This window comes from Vulpes lagopus, chromosome 2 (assembly GCF_018345385.1).
Source record: "Vulpes lagopus strain Blue_001 chromosome 2, ASM1834538v1, whole genome shotgun sequence".
Classification (NCBI taxonomy): Eukaryota; Metazoa; Chordata; class Mammalia; order Carnivora; family Canidae; genus Vulpes; species Vulpes lagopus.
Genome location: NC_054825.1, coordinates 105125977 through 105146818, shown reverse-complemented (window position 1 = coordinate 105146818; position 20842 = coordinate 105125977). Strand labels below are relative to the sequence as shown.

Here is a 20842-nt window from a genome sequence, read left to right as displayed (position 1 = left end):
TCCTTGCCATTTGGGGCTTTCCACGGGGCAGCTTCTGACATGGCAGCTTTGCCTCATCCGAGTGAGTGAGTGGTAAGAACCAGACAGTGAGGGCAAGACGGAAGTCATTTAATCTCATAAGTGACATTACATTGCTTTTACTCTACTCTTTTCTTTAGAAGCAAATCACAGGTCCATCCCTGGAACCATTTTCGACGGCACCTACCATGGTGACTTGAAACAAAACAGTTTACTATCTCTCATGGTCCTGGGTGTTGATAAACTCAGATGAATGGGTCTTGCTGGGGGCCTCCCTGAATGCAGGCAGATGGCATCTGGGGCTGCAGTCATCGGAAGGCTTCACTGTGCTGGATATAAAATGCATCCTCTTGCATGTCTGGTGCCTGAGCTGGGGAGGCTGGAAAGCAGGAGGCCAGCCACGCAGTCTTTTCCCATGTGGCTTCTCCCATGGTTAGCTTGGGCTTCCTCACAGGTCTCCAGAAAGTCAGACCTCGAACATGTGGCTAGTTTCTCCTAGAATGGTGGCTCTGAGGTACCAAAGCAGAAGCTGCAGAGTTTCCTGTGACTTAGCCTCAGGCATTACTCAGCATCACTACCACCACATTCTGTTGGTCAAAGGACAGCCAGAGCCAGCCCAGATCCAAGGGCAAGAGACAACCAATGAGCATGAACCCTGGGAGGGGTGGTTCCCTGGGGTATCATCTTTGAAGACTAGTTTCCATAATCTTGTGACATAATTCTTGCTTCCTTCCTATTCTTCATCCCCAAAGGTAAGATAACTGCATGTAACTCTCAGAGTCACCATAAAGTTTACTACTGTGCTAAGGAGTTTACACACATGATCTCACTCTATCCGGTTAGCACCTCTGAAACAAATGCCCTCTTTTCCCTTGGTACCCATGGGTTTCTAGTACTTGCAATAATGAAGCACAGTAAGTAGAAGCAGGAACACCCTGCCTGTGCCCGCCCCTGGCCCTCAAACACTCTCGCAGGGCACAGCTCATGGGCCCCACTGCTTCCACTCACCTTCTCTGCCTTTGGGAATTTAGGATTTTTTAAAGTATCGGTCTCCATTTACTTGGCTGAAACATGTCTCTCATCTTATTCTTAGCATTTGAGCGGCACTGCATGAACCAGGCTAACACCATCTTGAACAAATCCAACCTGATGACTGGTCTGTGACCTGAGACCTTGAGCATAGCACCCCCCTCCAAATCTTTCCTTTTGTTTAACCACACCCCAAAGTACACACTGAGGCAAAATGTTCTTGACTTGCCCTGGAGCTATTGGCCATGACACACACCTGCTCTCAAGCTCTGTGCTCCTGACCTCCCGGGCTACAGAAGCAGCAGATCTTCAGGGAGGTGGGGTAGCAGTCTTAGGATCCCAGGGTATGCTTCTGTCCGTGCCCTAAACAAACCACTTCTTCTCCTCAGCCTTTGGAGGTCGCTTTGCACATGCCTCCCTTTCAGGAAGCAAGTACCATTCCACTACCGTCACCTGGGACTTCCCTGCTGCTGGCCTCCCTTCGTCCTCACCTTTCCAGGGCCTGGCACTAAGCCCAAGACAGAGAGATACCCAGCACGTGTCCTGAATGAAAGACAGGTGGGGCTGTTAGATGACTGGCAGTGGACCGGTATGTTTTGTCTGAGTTTCCAGGATAGGGGGACTTGTCCCCACAGAAGGAAAAGGCAGGAGTTGCCAGGGCAGCAAGTATGTCATTCAGAGGCGGGAGGCTGAGTGTGCGCCTCCTTCTATAGGGGCGACTCAACGGATCCTGGTTTTCCTGAGACTTTGCAAGTTCCAGTACTGAAAGCCCCGATCTGCAGGGTCCTGCAGCCCCAAGTGAACTTGGACAGCAGGATGCATGCTACTCCTGGCCTGCATCTCTTCTGCGAGTTACTGGGCAAAACTGTCTTCATGCTCAAGAACACCTTAGTTGGCTTCCCTTAGTTGGAATCTGAGGCACAAATTTCCATGTAAATTTTAGGAGAAGTTTGGAGAGAGAATGGAGGCAGGGGCTCAGGAGAGCAGCTTCGAGGGAGTGCAAGCTGTCCCTGGCTTCATTATCCACACATGGAGTTGCTCCGCCTTGCAGGAGAGCTCGGGAGAGTTTGCCAGAAACTACCATATCTGGAAGGATCTGTTGGTTCTATCCGTGGGTCAGAGTCTGACCTACACATCTAGGCTATACTCCAGGCCCCTGCAGGCAGCTGCTGGGGAGCCAGGGCCTGCGGGCACCAATCCAGCCGATGTGGGGTGGACCAGCCCCCCTGTCCATCCATCCGTCGGCAGTGGTACAGAGGTGGTGGAGACGGGAACTCCGTGAACCTTTCTCAGGACAGCTCAGGTGGGGAAGCAGGGCCATGGGCCACCGGGGGGAGGATGGGAAAACATGGCCAGGGCCCAGGGGCTCTGGGGACTTGTCAGCTTGACTCAGTACAAAGAGGTAGAGATTTGAAATCATTGTTGCAAAGGCTGGGGAAGGTGAGCGTCCTGGGAAAACCTAGCAGGACTCGGGGGCTTCGTGGGAGCCCCGGCTGACATCTCGGATCTCACATTAATGATGACTTTTCCTGAGGCCTGCCTGGGTGACCTCCTCCCACAAACGAGCAGCTCAAGCACAGAGAAGGCAGTCCTGGTACTGAGCAGAGACCGGGGACCCGGTGGCAGCGAGGACAAAGGGCAGAAGCACAAATTAGTTTAGGGACAATGGCTCCCAAGGTGTGTTGAGGTCAGAATCACTGGGAGAGCTTTGAAAAAACATAGTATCCAGGCTGAACCCCAAACCAATTAAATCAGAATCTGGAGTAGGGCTTGGGCTTCCGTGTTGTTAAAGCTCTCTAAAGGATTCCAGTGCGCAGCAGACTTGGCAACCAGTGGTTCGGGGGCATTGGGGAGAGATTGGAAATCCAAGCTGAATCGGTTCCAGCTCCTTCCTGAGATCCAGTAGCATCTGTGCCCTTTGATTCTGTAAATTATCTCTGTATCTTTGTAATAAATTCCTTCTTTTAGGCTGAAATTAATACTTGCAAGCAATAGTCTTTTAAGAAAAAAAGATTTACTTATTTATTTCAGAAATAGAGCAAGCATGGTGGATGGGGACTGGGGGGGGGGGCAGAAGGAGAGGGACAAGCAGACTCCATGCTGAGCACAGAGCCTGATGCGGGGACTCCATCCCACAACCTTGAGATCATGACCTGAGCAAAACCGATGGACGCTTAACCAACTGGGCCACCCGGGCGCCCCACTATCAACAGTCATAAACACTGTGGTACCATCTCTCTATAAAGTGACAACTAATGCCTCCGGGTGTCCCTGGCATGGCCCTCGACAATAAGAACTACATACAGTGAAGTCATCATTCCTATGGCAACCTGAAGCCTGAAGGAATGGTGTTTGATTTTGCATTTCACCCTACAGGAAGCTGAGGATGGTCTGCCATAAGGACGCCAGGTCTGGAGCTTCTGGATCATTCCAAATTGCTCGCCCTTTCCAAATGGACTCTTAGGGAATCTTTGTTGCCCTGAATCAAAACTGAGGGCTCTTTTCACTCAAGAGCATGGGGTCACCCGTCAGAGATGCTAGACAGATAAACCCATCTCCTGGACACTTCCTTCTAGTGACTTGCTGGAGCATTTTCAGGTAGAAATGCATACTCTTTGTGCATTTCCTTCTGATTATAGTTTGTTTTTTTTTTTTTTGTTAAGGATTTTATTTCTCTATTTGAGATCGATTGAGAGAGTGTGTGAGCATGACTGGGGAGAGGGGCAGAGAGGCAGAGGGAGAAGCAGGCTCCTCACTGAGCAGGGAGCCTGACGTGGAGCTGGATCCCAGGACCCTAGGATCACAATCTGAACTGAAGGCGGATGCTTAACCAACAGAGCCACTGAGGCACCCCCGTATTTTTGGGTTTTAAGTTATAAAAGCATGTAAGGTATGACCAAGGAACTCCATTTCAGATTAGGAAAGGAAGTACCACAAAATAGTGGTAATTTTTAGAAGTACCTTGAGGTTCTTCTGTCCTGGGGGGCTCCCCTCTGACAACCAGGGCCCTGTGGCAACAAGGCTGCTCTCTTCAGGGAAGAGGGTGGACTAGGGGGAAGGCAAGGACAACAGGGGAAGGAGAATGCTGGACAAAGGAGGGAAAACCGCCTTCCAGAGTGGAGAAGGTCAAGGGCGTGTCTTCCATCACCTCTCCCCAGGATCCTGACGGTGACCCCAGGACGCTGGTGGTGACCCCTAGATGCACACACCCTGCTCCCAGGGACAGTGCAGCTGCAGAGCCTCAGACTCAGCCTCCCCAGCCAGCTTCAGCTGGAGTCACACTTCTGGGGACACCAACTTTGATATTTCTGAGACTGAAGGTCTCCCAGGACACTGGACTTTCAGTGCTAAAGCCAGGGCAATTTGGTCACCCTCCCTCAGACCCAACAGCTCCTCACAAACTGGTTTCCCACAACAGAGGGCTGGGCGGGGCCTGGGTCCTATGCTCACACTCCATGCCCTCCTTCACCCCATAGCACACACATCCACACGCATGTATATCACACGCCATGCACACACCACACACACACACCACACATCCCATACACACACACATCACACACACCACACAGCACCACACACACACCACACCATACACACACATCACACACCACACAGGCACACCGTATACACACACAGACCATACACATTCCACATACACACCACACACCATACCATGCACACTGTATGTATACCATACACACACACACACCGCACACTCCACCTTTCCCAACTTGAACTTCATAAAGTTCAGGCAGCTCCGGTGATGCTGAGAAGACTATAGTCACCTCTGCTGGGGAGGCCATCACTGGGCACCCCCTTCAGCCCCACAGCCCCACTCCTGCTCTGCGATCTTGGTTTTATTTTATTTTTTAAAAGATTTTATTTATTTATTCATGACAGACAGAGAGAGAGAGAGAGGCAGAGACACAAGCAGAGGGAGAAGCAGGCTCCATGCAGGGAGCCTAACATGGGACTCGATCCAGGGTCTCCAGGATCACACCCTGGGTTGAAGGTGGTGCTAAACCGCTGAGCCACCCGGGCTGCCTGGTCTTGGTTTTATTTATTCATTTATTTTTTTATTTTTAAAAGATTTATTTATTTATTTATTTATTTATTTATTTATTTATGAGAGACAGAGACAGAGAGAGAGGCAGAGACACAGGCAGAGGGAGAAGCAGGCTCCATTCAGGGAGCCTGATGTGGGATTTGATCCCGGGTCTCCAGGATTGGTCTTGGTTTTAGAGCCAGCAGGAATCTGCGGTCGTTTTATGAGATGTGCAGACCTGATTTCCAAGATGGTAGCAGCAGAGACAAGCCAAGACTTGGTCCTCCTGTCTCTTCTTCATCAAACAGTCAGCTGTTAGTTTAGAGGATACTCAGAGGGGGATCTAAATTTCCAGCCCTGTGTCAACACACAGGCAGGCCTCTTCAAGGAGAGCCTGTTATGGGTCCAATTGTGTTCCACAGAGATGCTGAAGTCTTGACACCCCCCACCCCATGCGTGACTGTGGCCTTATTTGGAAATAGGGTCTTTGCAGATGATCAAGTTAAGATGAGGTCAAGGATGGGCCCTGATCCACTACGACTGGTGTCCTTATGACAAGGGGAAGTTTGGATGCAGAGACAGACGTGCCCAGAGGGAAGACACTGAGAAACGATGAGCGGCCGCGTACAAGCCAAGGAATAGCTGAGGCCCCCAGAAGCTGCAAGAGAGGCCTGGATCCGGCTTTGGATGTCCCGCCTCGGCTCGAGGCCTGTTCTCATCTGGCAAATGACACTCCTCTACTGCAAGAGCTGAGTCATTGCTGCAGCTGACTGATGACCGACCCCAGAGAACAATCGGCTGCTTCGATGTGCTCTGCTCTCAGGAAAAGAAGATCTTTATCATTTCCTCCCGATTCAGAGCAAGATGTAGCTTGCTTTAAAGAAAAAAAGAACAAAACAACTCTGCTGCATGGGCCAAAGTTCAGCTTACCCGAAGGCACACGTAAAAATAACTAAGCTTCGATGAGCCACCAGGAAGAGCTCGGACAAGCATAGGGCACGTCTGCTGTCTGAACCGCGGGGGCCATACAGGGGCCAGTGGCCAGTTCAAGGCCTTTGGAATGTCCCTGAAGCACAGACTTGTACAATCTGGAAACAGCAAATGGGGGATCCCTGGGTGGCGCAGCAGTTTGGTGCCTGCCTTTGGCCCAGGGCGCAATCCTGGAGACGCGGGATCGAATCCCACGTCGGGCTCCCGGTGCATGGAGCCTGCTTCTCCCTCTGCCTGTGTCTCTGCCTCTCTCTCTCTCTCTCTCTCTCTGTGACTATCATAAATAAATAAAAATTTAAAAAAAATAAAAAAAAGAAACAGCAAATGATAAATGAAACAAAACATCACGAGACAGGCCTGTGGATATCATATATTAACTGATCTTTCCTTCGTGGCATAAATCCCACTTGGTGATGATGCCGGTGTATAACCCCTTCTTCTCTAATCCTGTTGCTGGCTTCCGTTTGCTGGTGTTTTGTCTTGTCTGAGAACTGTTCTGTCCACGAGAGATACTGGTCTGTGGGGTTCTTATTGATGTCTTTGGCTTGGCGTCAGGAAAACAGGGTCTCTTCAAATTCATCAGTACATACACTTATCTCATGGCATTCTCTTGTAGTCCTTTATTTTCCTGCAAGTTCGATAGCCATGTTCCCTCTTTTATTCCTGATTTCAGTAACTTGCATCTTCTTCCTTTTTTTCTTGCTTGGTCTAGCTAAGCTAAAGGCTTGTCAAAACAGCCTCTTTTCATAGAACCAACTTTTAGGGATGCTTGGGTGGCTCAGTGGTTGAACTTCTGCCTTTGACTCAGGTCATAATTCCAGGGTCCTGGGATCGAGTCCTGTATTGGGCTCCCCTTGGGGAGCCTACTTCTCCCTCTATGTCTCTGTCTCTCTGTGTTGCTCATGAATAAATAAAATCTTTAAAAAAAAAAAGAACCAACTTTTAGTTTTATTCATTTCCCTATTGCTTCCATATTTTTCTTTAATTAATCTTTACCATAATCTTTATTATTGTTTTCCTTCTGCTTGCTTTGCTTTTTTAGTTTTCTTTTTTCTTCCCCAATGTTTTAAGGTGGAAGGTTAACTATTGATTTGAGCTCTTTCTTCTTGTTTAATGGGGGCATTTATAGCTATAAATTTCCCTCTGAGCACTGCTTTAGATCCATCCCAGGTGTTCTGATATATGGTGTTTTTATTTCATTCATCTCAAAATCCTAATTTCTTTTATGATTCATCTTTCACCAGTTGATTATTTCGGAGCATGTTGCTTAATTTCCACATGTTGGGGGATTTCCCAAATTTCTTCCTGTAATTGACGTCTGATTTCACTCCATGGTAGTTGGAGAACTTCCTTTGATTTCAGTCCTTTTAAATTTATTACATCCTGTCTCACAGATGAGTATATGATCTATCCTGGAGAATGCTCCATGTACACCTGAAAAGAATTCCTATTCTGCTGTTGTTGGGCACAGTAGTCAATGGATTTATACTAGGTCTAGTTGGTTAATATTGTTGTTCAAGCCTTCTATTTCTTTGTCAATCTCCTGGCTAGTTTTTCCATCCATCGTTGAAAGCGGGTATTGAATACTCCAACTATTATTTTTGAATCTTCTACTTCTCCCTTCAACTGTTAGCTTTTGCTTCATGTATTTTGGGTTCTGTTGTTTGTTGCATATAAGTTTACAGTTGTTAATCTTCCTAATGGATTGATCCTTTTATCATTATAGAATATTCCTCTTTATCTCTAGTAACATGTTTTGGTTTAAAAGCTATTTTACCTGATAGCGGTTTAGTCACACCAGCTTTTCTAAGTTTGCTGTTTGCATGACATATATTTTTCCATCCTTTTACTTTCAACTTGTATCTTAGAATCTAAAATGTATTTTCTGTAGATGGGATATGATGGGATCTTGCTTATTATCTCATCTGACAACCTCTGCCTCTTGATGGATTTTGTTTCGTCATTGATACAGCTGGAGTCATGCCTACCATTTTACTTTTTATCTTCTATATGTCTCGTGTCCATATATGTCTATATGTCTCATGTTCCTCTAGTCCTCCTTTACTGTTTTCTTTTGCATTAAATGAATATTTTCTATTGTAAATTTTAATATCTTTAAAATTTTTCCACTATATACTATTAGTCATTTTCCTGGGGGTTGCTCCAGAGCAAGCAATTCCCAATTTTACTGGAACTCACATGAAACTCTTCAGTTCATAGCTTCAACCTATTAAAAACTGGGACAAAACATGCCTGCCTGTAATTTAGTGAAGTCTCTCCTGTTCTCATTCATTCATTCATGCTTTTCATGTAGTGCATGTTAGGTGAGCACCTATTGTGTGATATACTTTGTAACAGGTGCTCATAACATAGAGACAGGTAAGACATGACTTTACCATAAAGAAGAGGGCTAGGGGGCCCTTGGGGCAGAACAGAATCAAAGAGGGGATTTATATGTACAGATGATGTTGCTCAGCAGCAGGAGGAGGGAGTCTCGAGGTCAGAGGACTCTGAAGAGCAGCAACAGTTTGGGGTCTTTTATAGCCACAGGGTTTGCAAATCTATGGCTAGCAGACGTTGAGTGCTATTTCACAGGTATACAAAGCAGACAGACTCCAAACGGCTAAAAATATGCATATTGGGGATATTTGTAAAGCAACTGGGTTTAGCATTATGTATATGCAAAAATATGCATATTGGGTATATATGCATACACAAAATATGCATATTGAGGCTATATGTAAAGCAACTAGAAATTTGAGTTAGGCACCAATAAGAGCGAGTTTAGGCACCTGCTATGAAATAAGTGAAGAAACAAACAACGTGGGAGCCAACATACATGGGCCATCCTTAACTCATTTATATGACAATATGGTAGGGGGAAGAAGGCAGACCAACATATGTTGAAGAAGACAGTGTGGTTGTTTTTGTTGTTGCTGTTGTTGTTTTTAATATTTTACTTATTTAATTTTGAGAGACACACAGAGAGAGGAAGAGACACAGGCAGAGAGAAGCAGGCTCCCTCTGGGGAGCCCGATGTGGGACTCGATCCCGGGATCCTGGGATCATGCCCTGAGCCTATGGCAGATGCTCAACCACTGAGCCACCCAAGTGTTCCAAAGACAGTGCGGTTGTACCCAAGGAGGCTGGGCTGAAGGAAATTTGGTCCAAGGTCTGTAAGCATTTAGGAAGGTGTCAGAGTTGAGAGCTGAGACATGACCAGAGAGGATAACTGATGGAACAAGGTTCCAGAGCAAGGGAAGGGAAAGCAGTCAGGAGTCGTGGGGGAGGGGTGCTGCCCTGAGAGGGCTGCACGAAGGCCTGGGTAGGTCTGAGGGCAGCTGACCTGTCCTGTTGCCCACCCCTGACCCCTCATCCATGTGTTTGTCTTGTCGAGTCCTTGGACCAGGGCCCTTCTGGGGCCTGCATCTAGTCCCAAACAGAAAACCAGCCTTTTCTCACAGAACCAGTTTTGTACATGACTCTAAGTTCTCAAGCATGCAAGTTTAATGAAATTATTTTTCTACCTTTGAAGTGATGAAAATAAAGAAGCTAGTTCTAAAACTACAGTTTTGGGCAGCCCCGGTGGCGCAGCGGTTTAGTGCCGCCTGCAACCCGGGGTGTGATCCTGGAGACCTAGGATCGAGTCCGGCGTCGGGCTCCCTGCATGGAGCCCGGTTCTCCCTCTGCCTGTGTCTCTGCCTCTCTCTCTCTCTCTCTCTGAATAAATAAATTAAAAATCTTTTAAAAATTGAAAAATAAAAAATAAATAAAACTACAGTCTCATCAGAGATACTTACCATTTCCTCCCACCAACAAAGATACAAAAGACAGAGATCAGTATGCTAATTACAATGAGTTGTCACCAGTAACTTGAAAACAAGGAGAAATGTTAGCCGGCTGAAACATTAACATTAAAATCAGTGCAGATGGGTTATTAACATTAAAGCCAGTACATATAAGCAGGTTTGCCTTAAATGGAAAAAATGGGTGTGCCTGAGTGGTTCAGTCAATTAAGCATCTTCCTTTGGCTCAGGTCGTGATTCTGGGGTCCTGGGATCGAGTTCCGCATCCGTCTCCCTACTCCGTGTGGAGACTGCTTCTCCCTCTGTCTCTCCCTCTCTCTCCCTCTTTATATCTCTCATGAATAAATAAAATGGTTTTTTTTTTAATGGAAAAATTGGTTCCTAGACCTTGAAATTGCCTTTAACCTGAACAGATGCATTAACCTAAAAAGGGAGGTTGGTCAGCCTACAAAGGTGGAAAAAGCCAAGGTGATTGTTGACAGCAGCCACCGAGCTCTGTGTAGGGGAGGAGCCTTAACTGGTGATATCCAGTATTCCTGCCCTGATGGCAAGCCCGTTCCGTTGAGATGGATGCACCAGGCTCCGTCAGCTTAATGCTCTTGAACATTCCACTCACCCCTCTTGGGTTCTCCATCCTGGCTGAGATCCAGCCCAGGCCAATTAAATCAGAGTTCTCGAGGGTAGGGCCTGGGCATTTGTCTTTTTAAAAGCTCTCCCAAGTGATTCTGATGTGCAGCTAGTATTGAGAATCCCTTGATCTAACTAATTCCCTGGGCTGTGATGCCATGCCCACCGTTATCTGTGTTCTCATGGATCTGCATCAGCCAATTACATAAACTGGCATTCTGATTCTGCACATTAGTCCAGGGCTTAGTTAATGAAATAACATGAGAAACGAAGTATGGGTCAGCAAAATGGCCAACCACAAATTCTCCAAGAGTGGAGCAATAAAGGACCATATCTCTTTTCCTTCACTTTTCTTTAGCTCCTTACAATTTATTTCATGGGCAGGGTTGACTGCGTGCTTGGCATCCATCCCCCACGTCTGCTTCCTAACAGAACTCCAACTGGGCTCCACACTCTACCTCTCCTCCCTTGAGGACGTAGGCCTTGGAGAAATTGGCTCCACCCTCAGCTCCCGGGGTGCTCTGATTTGCCTGCCTATTTCCATCTCAGGAGTTCAAGAAAAGGAGCTCAATGCCATCAGTGAGACATAGGAATTGGCTTTCTTTTAAACTTTCTACTGAAGCGTGATACACATATGGAAAAGGTGATGAAACTATACACGTTAGTTTGATAGAGGTTCACAAACTGCATATACCTGTGTAACCAGCACCCAGATCAAGAAGCAAAATATGACCAGCAGCCAGAAAATCCTTTTCTGCCCTCTTCCACTCACTGTTCCTTCAAGGATAACCACTAACCTGACTTCCAATAGTATAGGGTCATTTTGCTTGTTTTATACTTTTTTTTTTTTTATGTAAGTAGAATCAAATAGTATGTACTCTGTGTCTGGCTTCTTTTGCTCACATTATGTGTGTGTGAGACTCATTTTTATTGTGTATAGTTGTAAGTTGCTTACTTTCATTGCTGTATATTTGATGGTGGAATAAGCCAATTTATCCATTCTACTGTTGATGAGTATTTGGCTGGTTTCCAATTTAGGAGTTTTACAAATTATGCTGCTATAAACATTTCAGTCCTTGTCTGTTGAGGACACGGAGATGCATTTCTGTAGGGTAAATACCTAAGAAGGATTACTGGGTCAAAGGGAATATATAGGTTCAACTTTAAGAGATACAGTCAAATGGCCTTCCATTTGGACCCAGATGGGACTGGACCAATTTACCCTCCCATCTGCAGTGTATGAAAGTTCCATGTCATTTATCAACACATGTCTGTCTTCTTCATTGTTACCATTTTGGGTGGGGATAGAGATGAGATTCAGGGAGTTTTGCTATAGGCTTCAAATTATCCCTTTAGAGGAAGCCAGCCCATTCTCCCCAAGAATGTGAATGAGAAGCAATAGCCAAAAAGATTATTAGTGGCCAATTGAGGCCAATTGCCACCAAGTTAAAAAGAAAGGACTCGATGGCATCATTGAGGTGCTGGGTCAACAAACAACTCAATCCGTTACCTCCCAGCTGTTTTGGTTATTCTGTGGTCTGTATTGGAAAACATCTTCAGTGTTTTTTCAAAAGCACTTGAGTCTATCACATCCTTGCTTTATCTTTCTGATGTGGAAACTGATCACCAGTAAAATACAATGATTACCCCAAGGCCACAGAGTTGGCAAAGGGTAGAGCTGAGACTTAGAGCCAGGATTTCAGACCCAGCCTATTGCTCTTCCACCTACTGCCCCTTCCTAGCAGGCAGTACCACTGTCATCTCTCAGTTTGTGCAAGTGACTGTGAGTCTTTTGATCACATAGCTGCCATTTGCCAATGATGCCAAATTACACAGCCAATATGCCAGTAGCCATGCCAGCTAATGGAGGGACCAACCACATTTTGCAAATGGGCATTAGCAGCTGCACCTCTTCCGAGGAAACTGTCAGCCACATGAGGCAAGGCCCTGGTCCTCCAGGGGAAAAAGCACTGGTGCCTTTTAGTCATAAATCACTAATGAGGACACAAAGACAGTGAGAAAAGCAGGAGCAAAAATTATAGTAGCAAGTCATCTTCCAGCTAAGCAGGTGCAAGAGCTGTAACTATCAGCTTCCCAACTTGGAAACCTAAGAATATTTCACCTAGTTTTGTAAACGTGCAACCCACTGATATAAAAATTCAATGGAGCAATGGAAAATAGTTCAATGACCTAAAACATCTCCTCACTATAAACCAGTTTTTGTGATTCAGCCCAACCACTCTGCCAACACACAATATTATAAGGCATTCTGCCGCTGACTTGTTCTCGTGGCGGGGGGTTGAGTGGTGGGTGGTGGTGGGGGTGCCAGAATTCATCACTTTCCCCTTCCAAACAAGTTCATGATCTTCAAGATCCAAATCAACTAGCAGAGTAGCTCCTAGAGCATAGGTTCAGATGTTTGCTGGGAAAGGAGACTGGATTATACATTAAAAATAAGATTTAAAACTATCTATGTTTTGTTTGTTTTTATCATGTTGTCAGGTAGTATAGGCAGCCAAACTACTCATGGGTTCATAGTGGAATTCTAATGAAATTCATACTTCTTAGTCTAGCATTCAAGGCTCTATATGACCTGGCCTGCCCTTTTCTCTGACCACGTTGGTCTTCCGTCTATTCCTTGAACATGTAGTAGTCCCCTCTTATCCATGGGTTTGCCTTCCATGGCCACTTCAGTCACCTGCAGGCCAGAAGCAGATACTCCTCCTTCTGAAATATGGTCAGCAGGTCAATAGTAGCCTAATGCTACATCACAATGCCTATGTCATTCCCCTCACTTCATCTCACCACACAGGCATTTTATCGTCTCAAATTATCACAAAAAGAAGGGTGAGGACAGGGCTGCCTGGGTGGCTCAGTCAAAGTGTCTGACTCTTGGTTTCAGCTCAGGTCATGATCTCATGGGTCACGAGAGCGAGTCCTACAGTGTCAGCCTCCATGCTCAGCAGGGAGTCTGCTTGAAGATTTTTCTCCCTCTGCCCCTGCCCCCACTTGCGCACATGCGCTCTCTCTCTCTCTCTCTCAAATAAATAAATAAATCTTTTCTTTAAAGAAGAGTGAGTTCAGTAGAGTAAGCTATTTTGAGAGAGACCACATTCACACAATCTTGATTATATTATTATAATTGTTCTATTTTATTATTAGTTTTTAATCTCTTACTGTGATTAATTTATAAATTAAACTTTGTCATATGGACATGGTATGGATAGGAAAAATCATTGTATACCTAAGATTCAGTATTATCTGTGGTTTCAGGCATCCACTGGGAGTCTTAGAACATAACCTCTGCAATGAAGGGGGACTACTGTACCATGTTTTTATGGCCTCAGGGCCTTTGCACTTGTACTTCCTCTTCTAGAACTTTCTTCCCTAGCTCACTGTCTAGTGAGCGAGTCATTTTTCATTCTTAGTCAAATGTCAACTTCTCCAAGAGCCTTCTTCCACCACTTTCTCTGAAGTAGCACCCCTATCACTCTTTATCACGGCACCTGGTTTATGAGCTTCCTAGCACTCATTGTGACATGTAATCACTTATTTATTACCTATAAGCTCCATGACAACAAGGGCCCTGTATCTCCTGCATTCCAACACTTAGAATGGCAGCAGTACATAGGAGGTACTCAATGACTATTGGTTGGATAAATGAGTGAATGAATAAAGGATGATCCAATTGTGAATTAACCAGTGCTGTGGCTTTGTTCTCTTTGCTACCTGAATTAAGACCATTTAGCTATCCACTGGATCCTTTGCCAAATAAACGTTCCCAAGACAATAAAATACAGAGAAAAAAAGAGTGGGGAGAAATCAATGGGAAAGGAGACTGGATTATACATTAGAAATAAGATTTAAAACTATCTGTGTTTTGTTTGTTTGTTTTTACCATGCTGTCAGGTGTCCTGGGGGGCTACATGAGGCAGATTGAGCTCATCCATAGCCACACCCTAGGATCTTGGAATGACGTATTTTTTAAATGGGCCTTTCCATTTTTTGTGAACAATATGTTGGTCAGTCCCTGAGAAGCCACTGGACTTTTGAAAAGATCCAATAAGTGTGATTCACGTTTTTCTGACGTGTATTAGAATATATGACTACTAGGGTACACTGTACACAAACGAGTATCACCACTTCAGAGATAGCTGTGCAATCGCTGCCCATCCTGAAGCAGAGTGAGAACATCATGACTAGAATTGTCACCTTCCACAAACCTTCCAGTTCAAGCTCCCCATTTCACAGATGAGGAAGCTTGCAAAGTAGAGTTAGTAGATAACTTTCTCAGGGTCACGAGCTACTGAGGAGCAAGACCAACCTCAGCCCCAGACTCCACACTCCAGATAGGGTCCTTTCAGACACAACACATCAGCTAAGCCCAACCATGACCAAAGGAGCCGGGCTCCCAACAGAACAGCCAAGACCAGTAGGGGCGGGTGCCCTGCTGCAAGAGCCTGCGGGGGGGGCCCCCCCAGCTCTCACCTTGGCCACACCGGAGAGGGTGCCAGAGATGAACACAGACAAGCCCAGACCAACAAGCCCTGGGGGTGCGTGCGGAAACATGACCTCCCACAGCATCTTCACCCAGGTGCGGCGCAGCCCCGAGGCCAACGGCCCCCAACGCTCAGGAGCACCCCAGCCTCAGAGATTTTTTCACCCAAACCCAAGGCCTGAGTACCTCAAAAGAGAGGCCGAGGCCCTCCCTGCCTGACGCTGGAGGAGTGATCCTCTCCCCAAACCAGGACTCTACGGCTGAACACGACCGTGGGGGGGGTGGGGGGGGTGGGGGTGGGGGGGGGAGTGCCTGGAAAGGAGGAAGAGAGGGAGGAGCAAAGCAGCGCCTAACGCCCGTGGGTCCCCAGCCCCGGCTTTGAGCACCCCGGCTCAGGGTTCCAGAGAATGAAAACAGCTCTTCAGCCCAGCTCCCCGACTGGAACCCGCAGACCTGCCCGCCCTCCCCGGGGACACCCGCTCCACACCCGCCGCGGGGAGGGGGCGGCCCGGGGGCGGGTCCCGGCCAGGCCCGGAGCGCGCCCAGGTCCCGGGGAGGGGGCGCGGGGGGCGCCGAGGCCCCGGGTGTGGCCCCCTCCCCGCGGCCCGGCCCGCCGGCGCCCGCCCGCGCCTACCTGTAGTAGCGGTCATCTCTGAACGGCGTGAGGTCCTCCCTGAGCTCGCGGTACGCCTCCTGGAGCCGCTTGCACAGGTGCTTGAGCTCGCTGCAGAGCGGGGGCTCGAAGGCCGGGTACTCCGCGTCCATCGTCCCCGCCTCCCGCGCTCCGCCCTCGGTACAGCTCCCCTCGCCCCTCTCCCCGGCTCCCGAGACCGGGGCCCCCAGCGCACTGGGCGGGACCGAGGAGGAGGAGGAGGAGCAGTGGGGAGGGGGCGCGGAGGAAGGTGGCGCGGGCGCGCTCCGGGCGCCGCGGCGAGACGCGGGGAGCGGGGCCTGCGGGGGTGCGGACGGGCCCGCCCCCGAGCCGCGGGCCTAGGGAGGGGGCCGCGCCGCGCCCATCGGCCGCCGCCCAAGAAGGAGCCGGGAGGGGGCGGGGGGCACCCAGCGCAAGGTCATCTGCCGCCCAGGACAAAAGTCTGAAGGGCCGTCCTCGCCACTGCTCGTTTAGGGAAAAGGAAGCAACTGGAGATGACAGGAAAAGAGAATAACGGGGCTCGGAGGAGGACTGAACAGGCCCAAGGCCGCAGCCGGCTCCCACGTTCAGCACCATGGACAGCCCCAGCCCCCCTTCCACCTTGGGTTCCACTTGGCCTAACGCAAAGACATTCAAACTAAGCCAATCGTGGTTATGTCATCCGAAACATTTTTAACGATAAAAGAATGTGTCCAAATGGTCCAAATGAGAGAACTCTTCCCACACATTCTATAACCACTGTGGGGGAGGAGGGGAGGGTGGATAGGCAAGGGAGTTTCTCATCCTCTACAAGCTCAACACTGGAGTATGAAATTGAAACTTACAAATCAACACGTCTTCCATGGGACTATCTATCTATCTATCTATCTATCTATCTATCTATCTATGGTGATGGTGTCATCTCTTGTGGATTTTTACAATAATAAATGAGGAAACAATTGTTCCTCACGAGATCAGTGTGTTTCCACCTGAATGCATAGGACAGGTTTGCCTGTGGGGTCCATCTTGCATGCATTGGAAAAATATTTTACAAAGGTACATTTGGGGGGGGGGGCTCACTTACACTATTGAGTATAAATTATAGAAAATGGTCCCAGGAGTCTGTATTTTTCAAAGCACCCCAGGTGAATCTAATCATCACTCACGTTTACATATTCCCAGAATTCCCATGCTATACTCTAATTTCACCAACTCTTCCTTGCACCTTTTTATCCTCATTTTTATTTTTATTTATCTTTTTTAAAAAATTTTATTTATTTATTCATGAGAGAGAGAGAGAGAGTCAGAGACACAGGCAGAGGGAGAAGCAGGCTCCCTGCAGGGAGCCCAATGCAGGACTTGATCTGGGCTGAAGGCGGCGCTAAACCACTGAGCCACCTGGGCTGCCCAGCAAGGTCTTTTTAATTACTTAGTTGTCTATGTACTAATCATTAATTCAACTTCAGATCCCCCCAAACCACCTAACTCCCCTCTTGAGATATTCAGGCACATGACGCATTCATTCCATCAGTTTCATCTTTGTGAAATCTCTCCTTGGCCTTCTGACCAGCTCTGGACTTGCCCTATGCCTGGTACATGGCTCCTATCTAAGCAATCACTGCACCACCATCCTGGAGATCCTCTTCCCACATCTGTTTGGATCCAATGTCTTTCTCTTTATTGATGGCGCATGTCTTGGAGGTCCTTGGAAGGCCCATCGACATCACTTCCTCTGCATCCTAGAGGTCAAAGCAGTAGAGGTTCAGCCCAGATTCAGTGGAGTTAAAATGCCCATTCAACCCCTTACAGCAGCAGCATTATGCCCAAAGGAGAGGAGGGGACTTGTTCGAGGCTCTCTTTGAAGATTGTCTTTTATTTCCTGCTGCCCTGCCCATGTTTATGGCCAATGTGTCCCAGTCCAGATACCCTCTATTTTATAGTCCTAGGGAATCAACCTCTAGTTTCCTGTCAGTGTTAGAGAATGAAAATTTAGTTGCACAGAGAAGAAAAATCGGGAGATTTAGCTGCTTCTCAGACTTGTGATCTATCCTTCTGTTTTTGTTTTTTCTTTAAATTATGGTACAACATACATAAAATGTGCAACTTGAAGTGTATAGGTTACCCAAATTTTTTGTATGTATTCATCCATGTAACCACCACCAACATGAAGATATAGGATACCTCAGAAGGCTCCGTCTGTCCTTTTACAGCCACCTCTCTCCCAGCGGTAACCGCTGTTCTGGCTTCTATCACTATTCTGCTTGGTTTTTTTTTTAATATTATATGGATAGAATCATACAGTTTACATTCTTCTATGTTTGGCTTTGTTTGCTGAATATTATGTCTGTGAAATTTCTTGTGTTGTTTCCTATAGCAGTAGTTTTTTGGTCTTGTTTTTGTTTTTGTTGCTATGCAGCATGTCAGTGTTTGGATATAGAACAATTTATTGATTCTACTGCTGCCAGTTTTTGGTTATTATGAATATGAACATTCTTGTACATGTTTTTTGGGGGAGTATATGCACTATTTTACTTGGGTTTATACTTAGTAATGGAATCACTGGGTGATAGATTAGGTATAGAGTTGGCTTTAGTATATATGACCACACTGTTTTCCAAAATGGTTGTGCCATTTTAGTTTCTACCAGCAATGTTCAAGAGTTCCAGTTGCTCATGTCCTCGCTAATCTTCATTTCATCTGTCTTTTCCTTATGGTCTGTGGTGGTCCATCCTCCTGATTTTTGCCCCATCTTTTCATTCACTTCCAAAGATGCTTGTGCTGCTGGTTCCTGAAGCATTTGAGACATCTATAGTGTGGGTTGGGCTTTCCTCACTGCCCTTGAAGGATCTAGGTTTTGATATCTATTCTTTTTTTCCTTATGATTTGCAAAATTTTGTTGCTATTATTTCCTCTTCCATTCTCCTTGTCTTTATGGGCTTATGAGTTTTTTTTTAACCCCCCCTTTTTTTACTGACTTTTCTGGGGTTTTCATGAGGTTTCAATAAAAGTAATATGTGTTCAATCCCCCACCTTCATTTTGGCCATGTCTTATTAACAATATTATTCTGGTGCTCACCTCAGATAGGCACTTAATAAGTGTTTGTTGAATGCCATCCAGTTATTCCTTCTACTTTTTCAACTCATCAAAAGGATCATTATCTTGTGATGCTGTTACATAACAGAGAGAAAAAAAGCATGTTCATTCAGTTGTGGCAAAGAGCAGAGGCTCAAATTAGACAAGTGACACTTTCTTAGCAATATGAACTTGTGTTGAATACTTAATATCTCTAAATTTTGATCCCTTTCATGCATAAAACAAGGATGATAATAGCGGCTGCCTGGAATTTGTGGGAAGGATTATGTAGAGCACTTAATACAGGACTGATCTATAGTAAGTGCTCATTAATGGTTAACTCCTTCAGAGGTATTTTTTTTAATTTTTATTTATTTATGATAGTCACACAGAGAGAGAGAGAGAGAGAGAGAGGCAGAGACACAGGCAGAGGGAGAAGCAGGCTCCATGCACCAGGAGCCCAACGTGGGATTCGATTCCGGGTCTCCAGGAGCGCGCCCTGGGCCAAAGGCAAGCGCCAAACCACTGCGCCACCCAGGGATCCCCCTCCTTCAGAGGTATTTACATATTTCTTCTCCCATCACTGCTGATATCCATGCTTTCTCTCTCTCTCTCTCTTTTTTTTTTTTAAGATTTATTTGTTAATTCAAAAGAATTCAAAAGAGAGTGCACAAACAGGAAAGGCAGAGGCGGGATCAATGAGAATCTCAAGCAGACTCCAATGCTGAGTGCGGAGGAGCCAGGCAATGATGCAGGGTTCAATCTAAGAACCCTGAGATCATGACCTGAGCTGAAACCAATAGTTGGATGCTTAATCCACTGAGCCACCCAGGTGCCACCCCCAACCCCCACTTTCTCATTTTAAAAACGTATAGAGCATAGAGAAGCTTAGGCAAGAGAATGATATCTATTACTGAGAAATAATCACTGTTAACATTTTTTAAAACAGATTTTTTTATGTCTTTGAGAGAGAGAGAATAAGAGCATGAGCAGGTGGGGAGGGAGAAGCAGGGAAGAGGGTAAGCTGATTCCCAGCTGAGCAGGGAGCTTGACAAGGGTTCAATCCCAGGACCCTGAGATCATGACCTGAAGCAAAGGCATATACTTAACTGAGTGAGCCACTCTGGTGCCCCTATTGTTGACATTTTGAAATGTCTAGGACATGGATTGGATCAGAATTGGTCAATTCTATTCAAATAATCCATTAATCCCACTCCTATCCAGTCTCCCTTTAATTTATGCAGATGTCACCAATTCTCACTTGCCCCTCTGCTTATTCAACTTCTTACTTAGGAATAAGAACACTGGATGACAGGCACTGAGGGGGGCACTTGACAGGATGAACACTGGGTGTTATGCTATATGTTGGCAAATCAAATTCCAATAAAAAATATACAAAAAAAAAACCACCCGATATTTCTCCAAAGAGGACATACAGATGGCCAACAGATACATGAAAAGATGCTCAACATCACTCATCATCAGGGAAATACAAATCAAAACTACAATGAGGTACTATCCATCAGGATAGCTAAAATCAAAAGGACAAGAAATAAGAAGTGTTGGTAAGGATGTGGAAAAAAAAGGAATCTTCATGCACTAATGGTGGAAATGTAAATTGGTGCAGCCATTATGGGAAACAGTATGGAGATTCCCCCAAAAGATTAAAAATAGAAATACCATATGACCCAATAATTCCACTACTGGGTATTTACCAAAAGAAAATAAAAGCATCAATTCAAAAAGAAAAAAAAAAGAGTAAGACAGAACAAAAACTCACCTTCAAGCCAAGGCAGTGTGTGTATGAATGGCCTCACTCCTTTTGTTCCCTGTCCTGGAGCATCTTTCCTTACAATCTAGCACATCTGCAAGATACAAATTACTTTCCAAATGCCATACCTATGGCTTTCTATTATTCCCTATAACTCTGTTTTCCCCTCATTCTTTAACATTTTACAAAATTGGAACAATATCATATAAACCATTTGGAATCCTGCTTATTCAGTAGTGAATACGGTGACACATCATTTTCCAAACTCTTCTTAAATATCATTTTAAATTCTGGATAGTGTTCTAGCTCCCGGACGTACTTAACCATTCCCCTATTCTTGGCTATTTTGTT

At 46.1% G+C, this 20842-nt stretch overlaps 1 protein-coding gene across 1 annotated transcript in view; it reads right to left on the bottom strand.

Annotated features, from left to right (window-relative positions):
* Positions 1-15781, bottom strand: part of TMEM181 (transmembrane protein 181) — a 75222-nt gene extending 59441 nt beyond the window's left edge. The window contains exon 1 of the mRNA XM_041744369.1: positions 15651-15781. Within this exon, the coding sequence (XP_041600303.1) occupies positions 15651-15781 (131 nt within the window). The remainder of the gene's footprint in view (positions 1-15650) is intronic.
* Positions 15782-20842: the final 5061 nt, after the last annotated feature.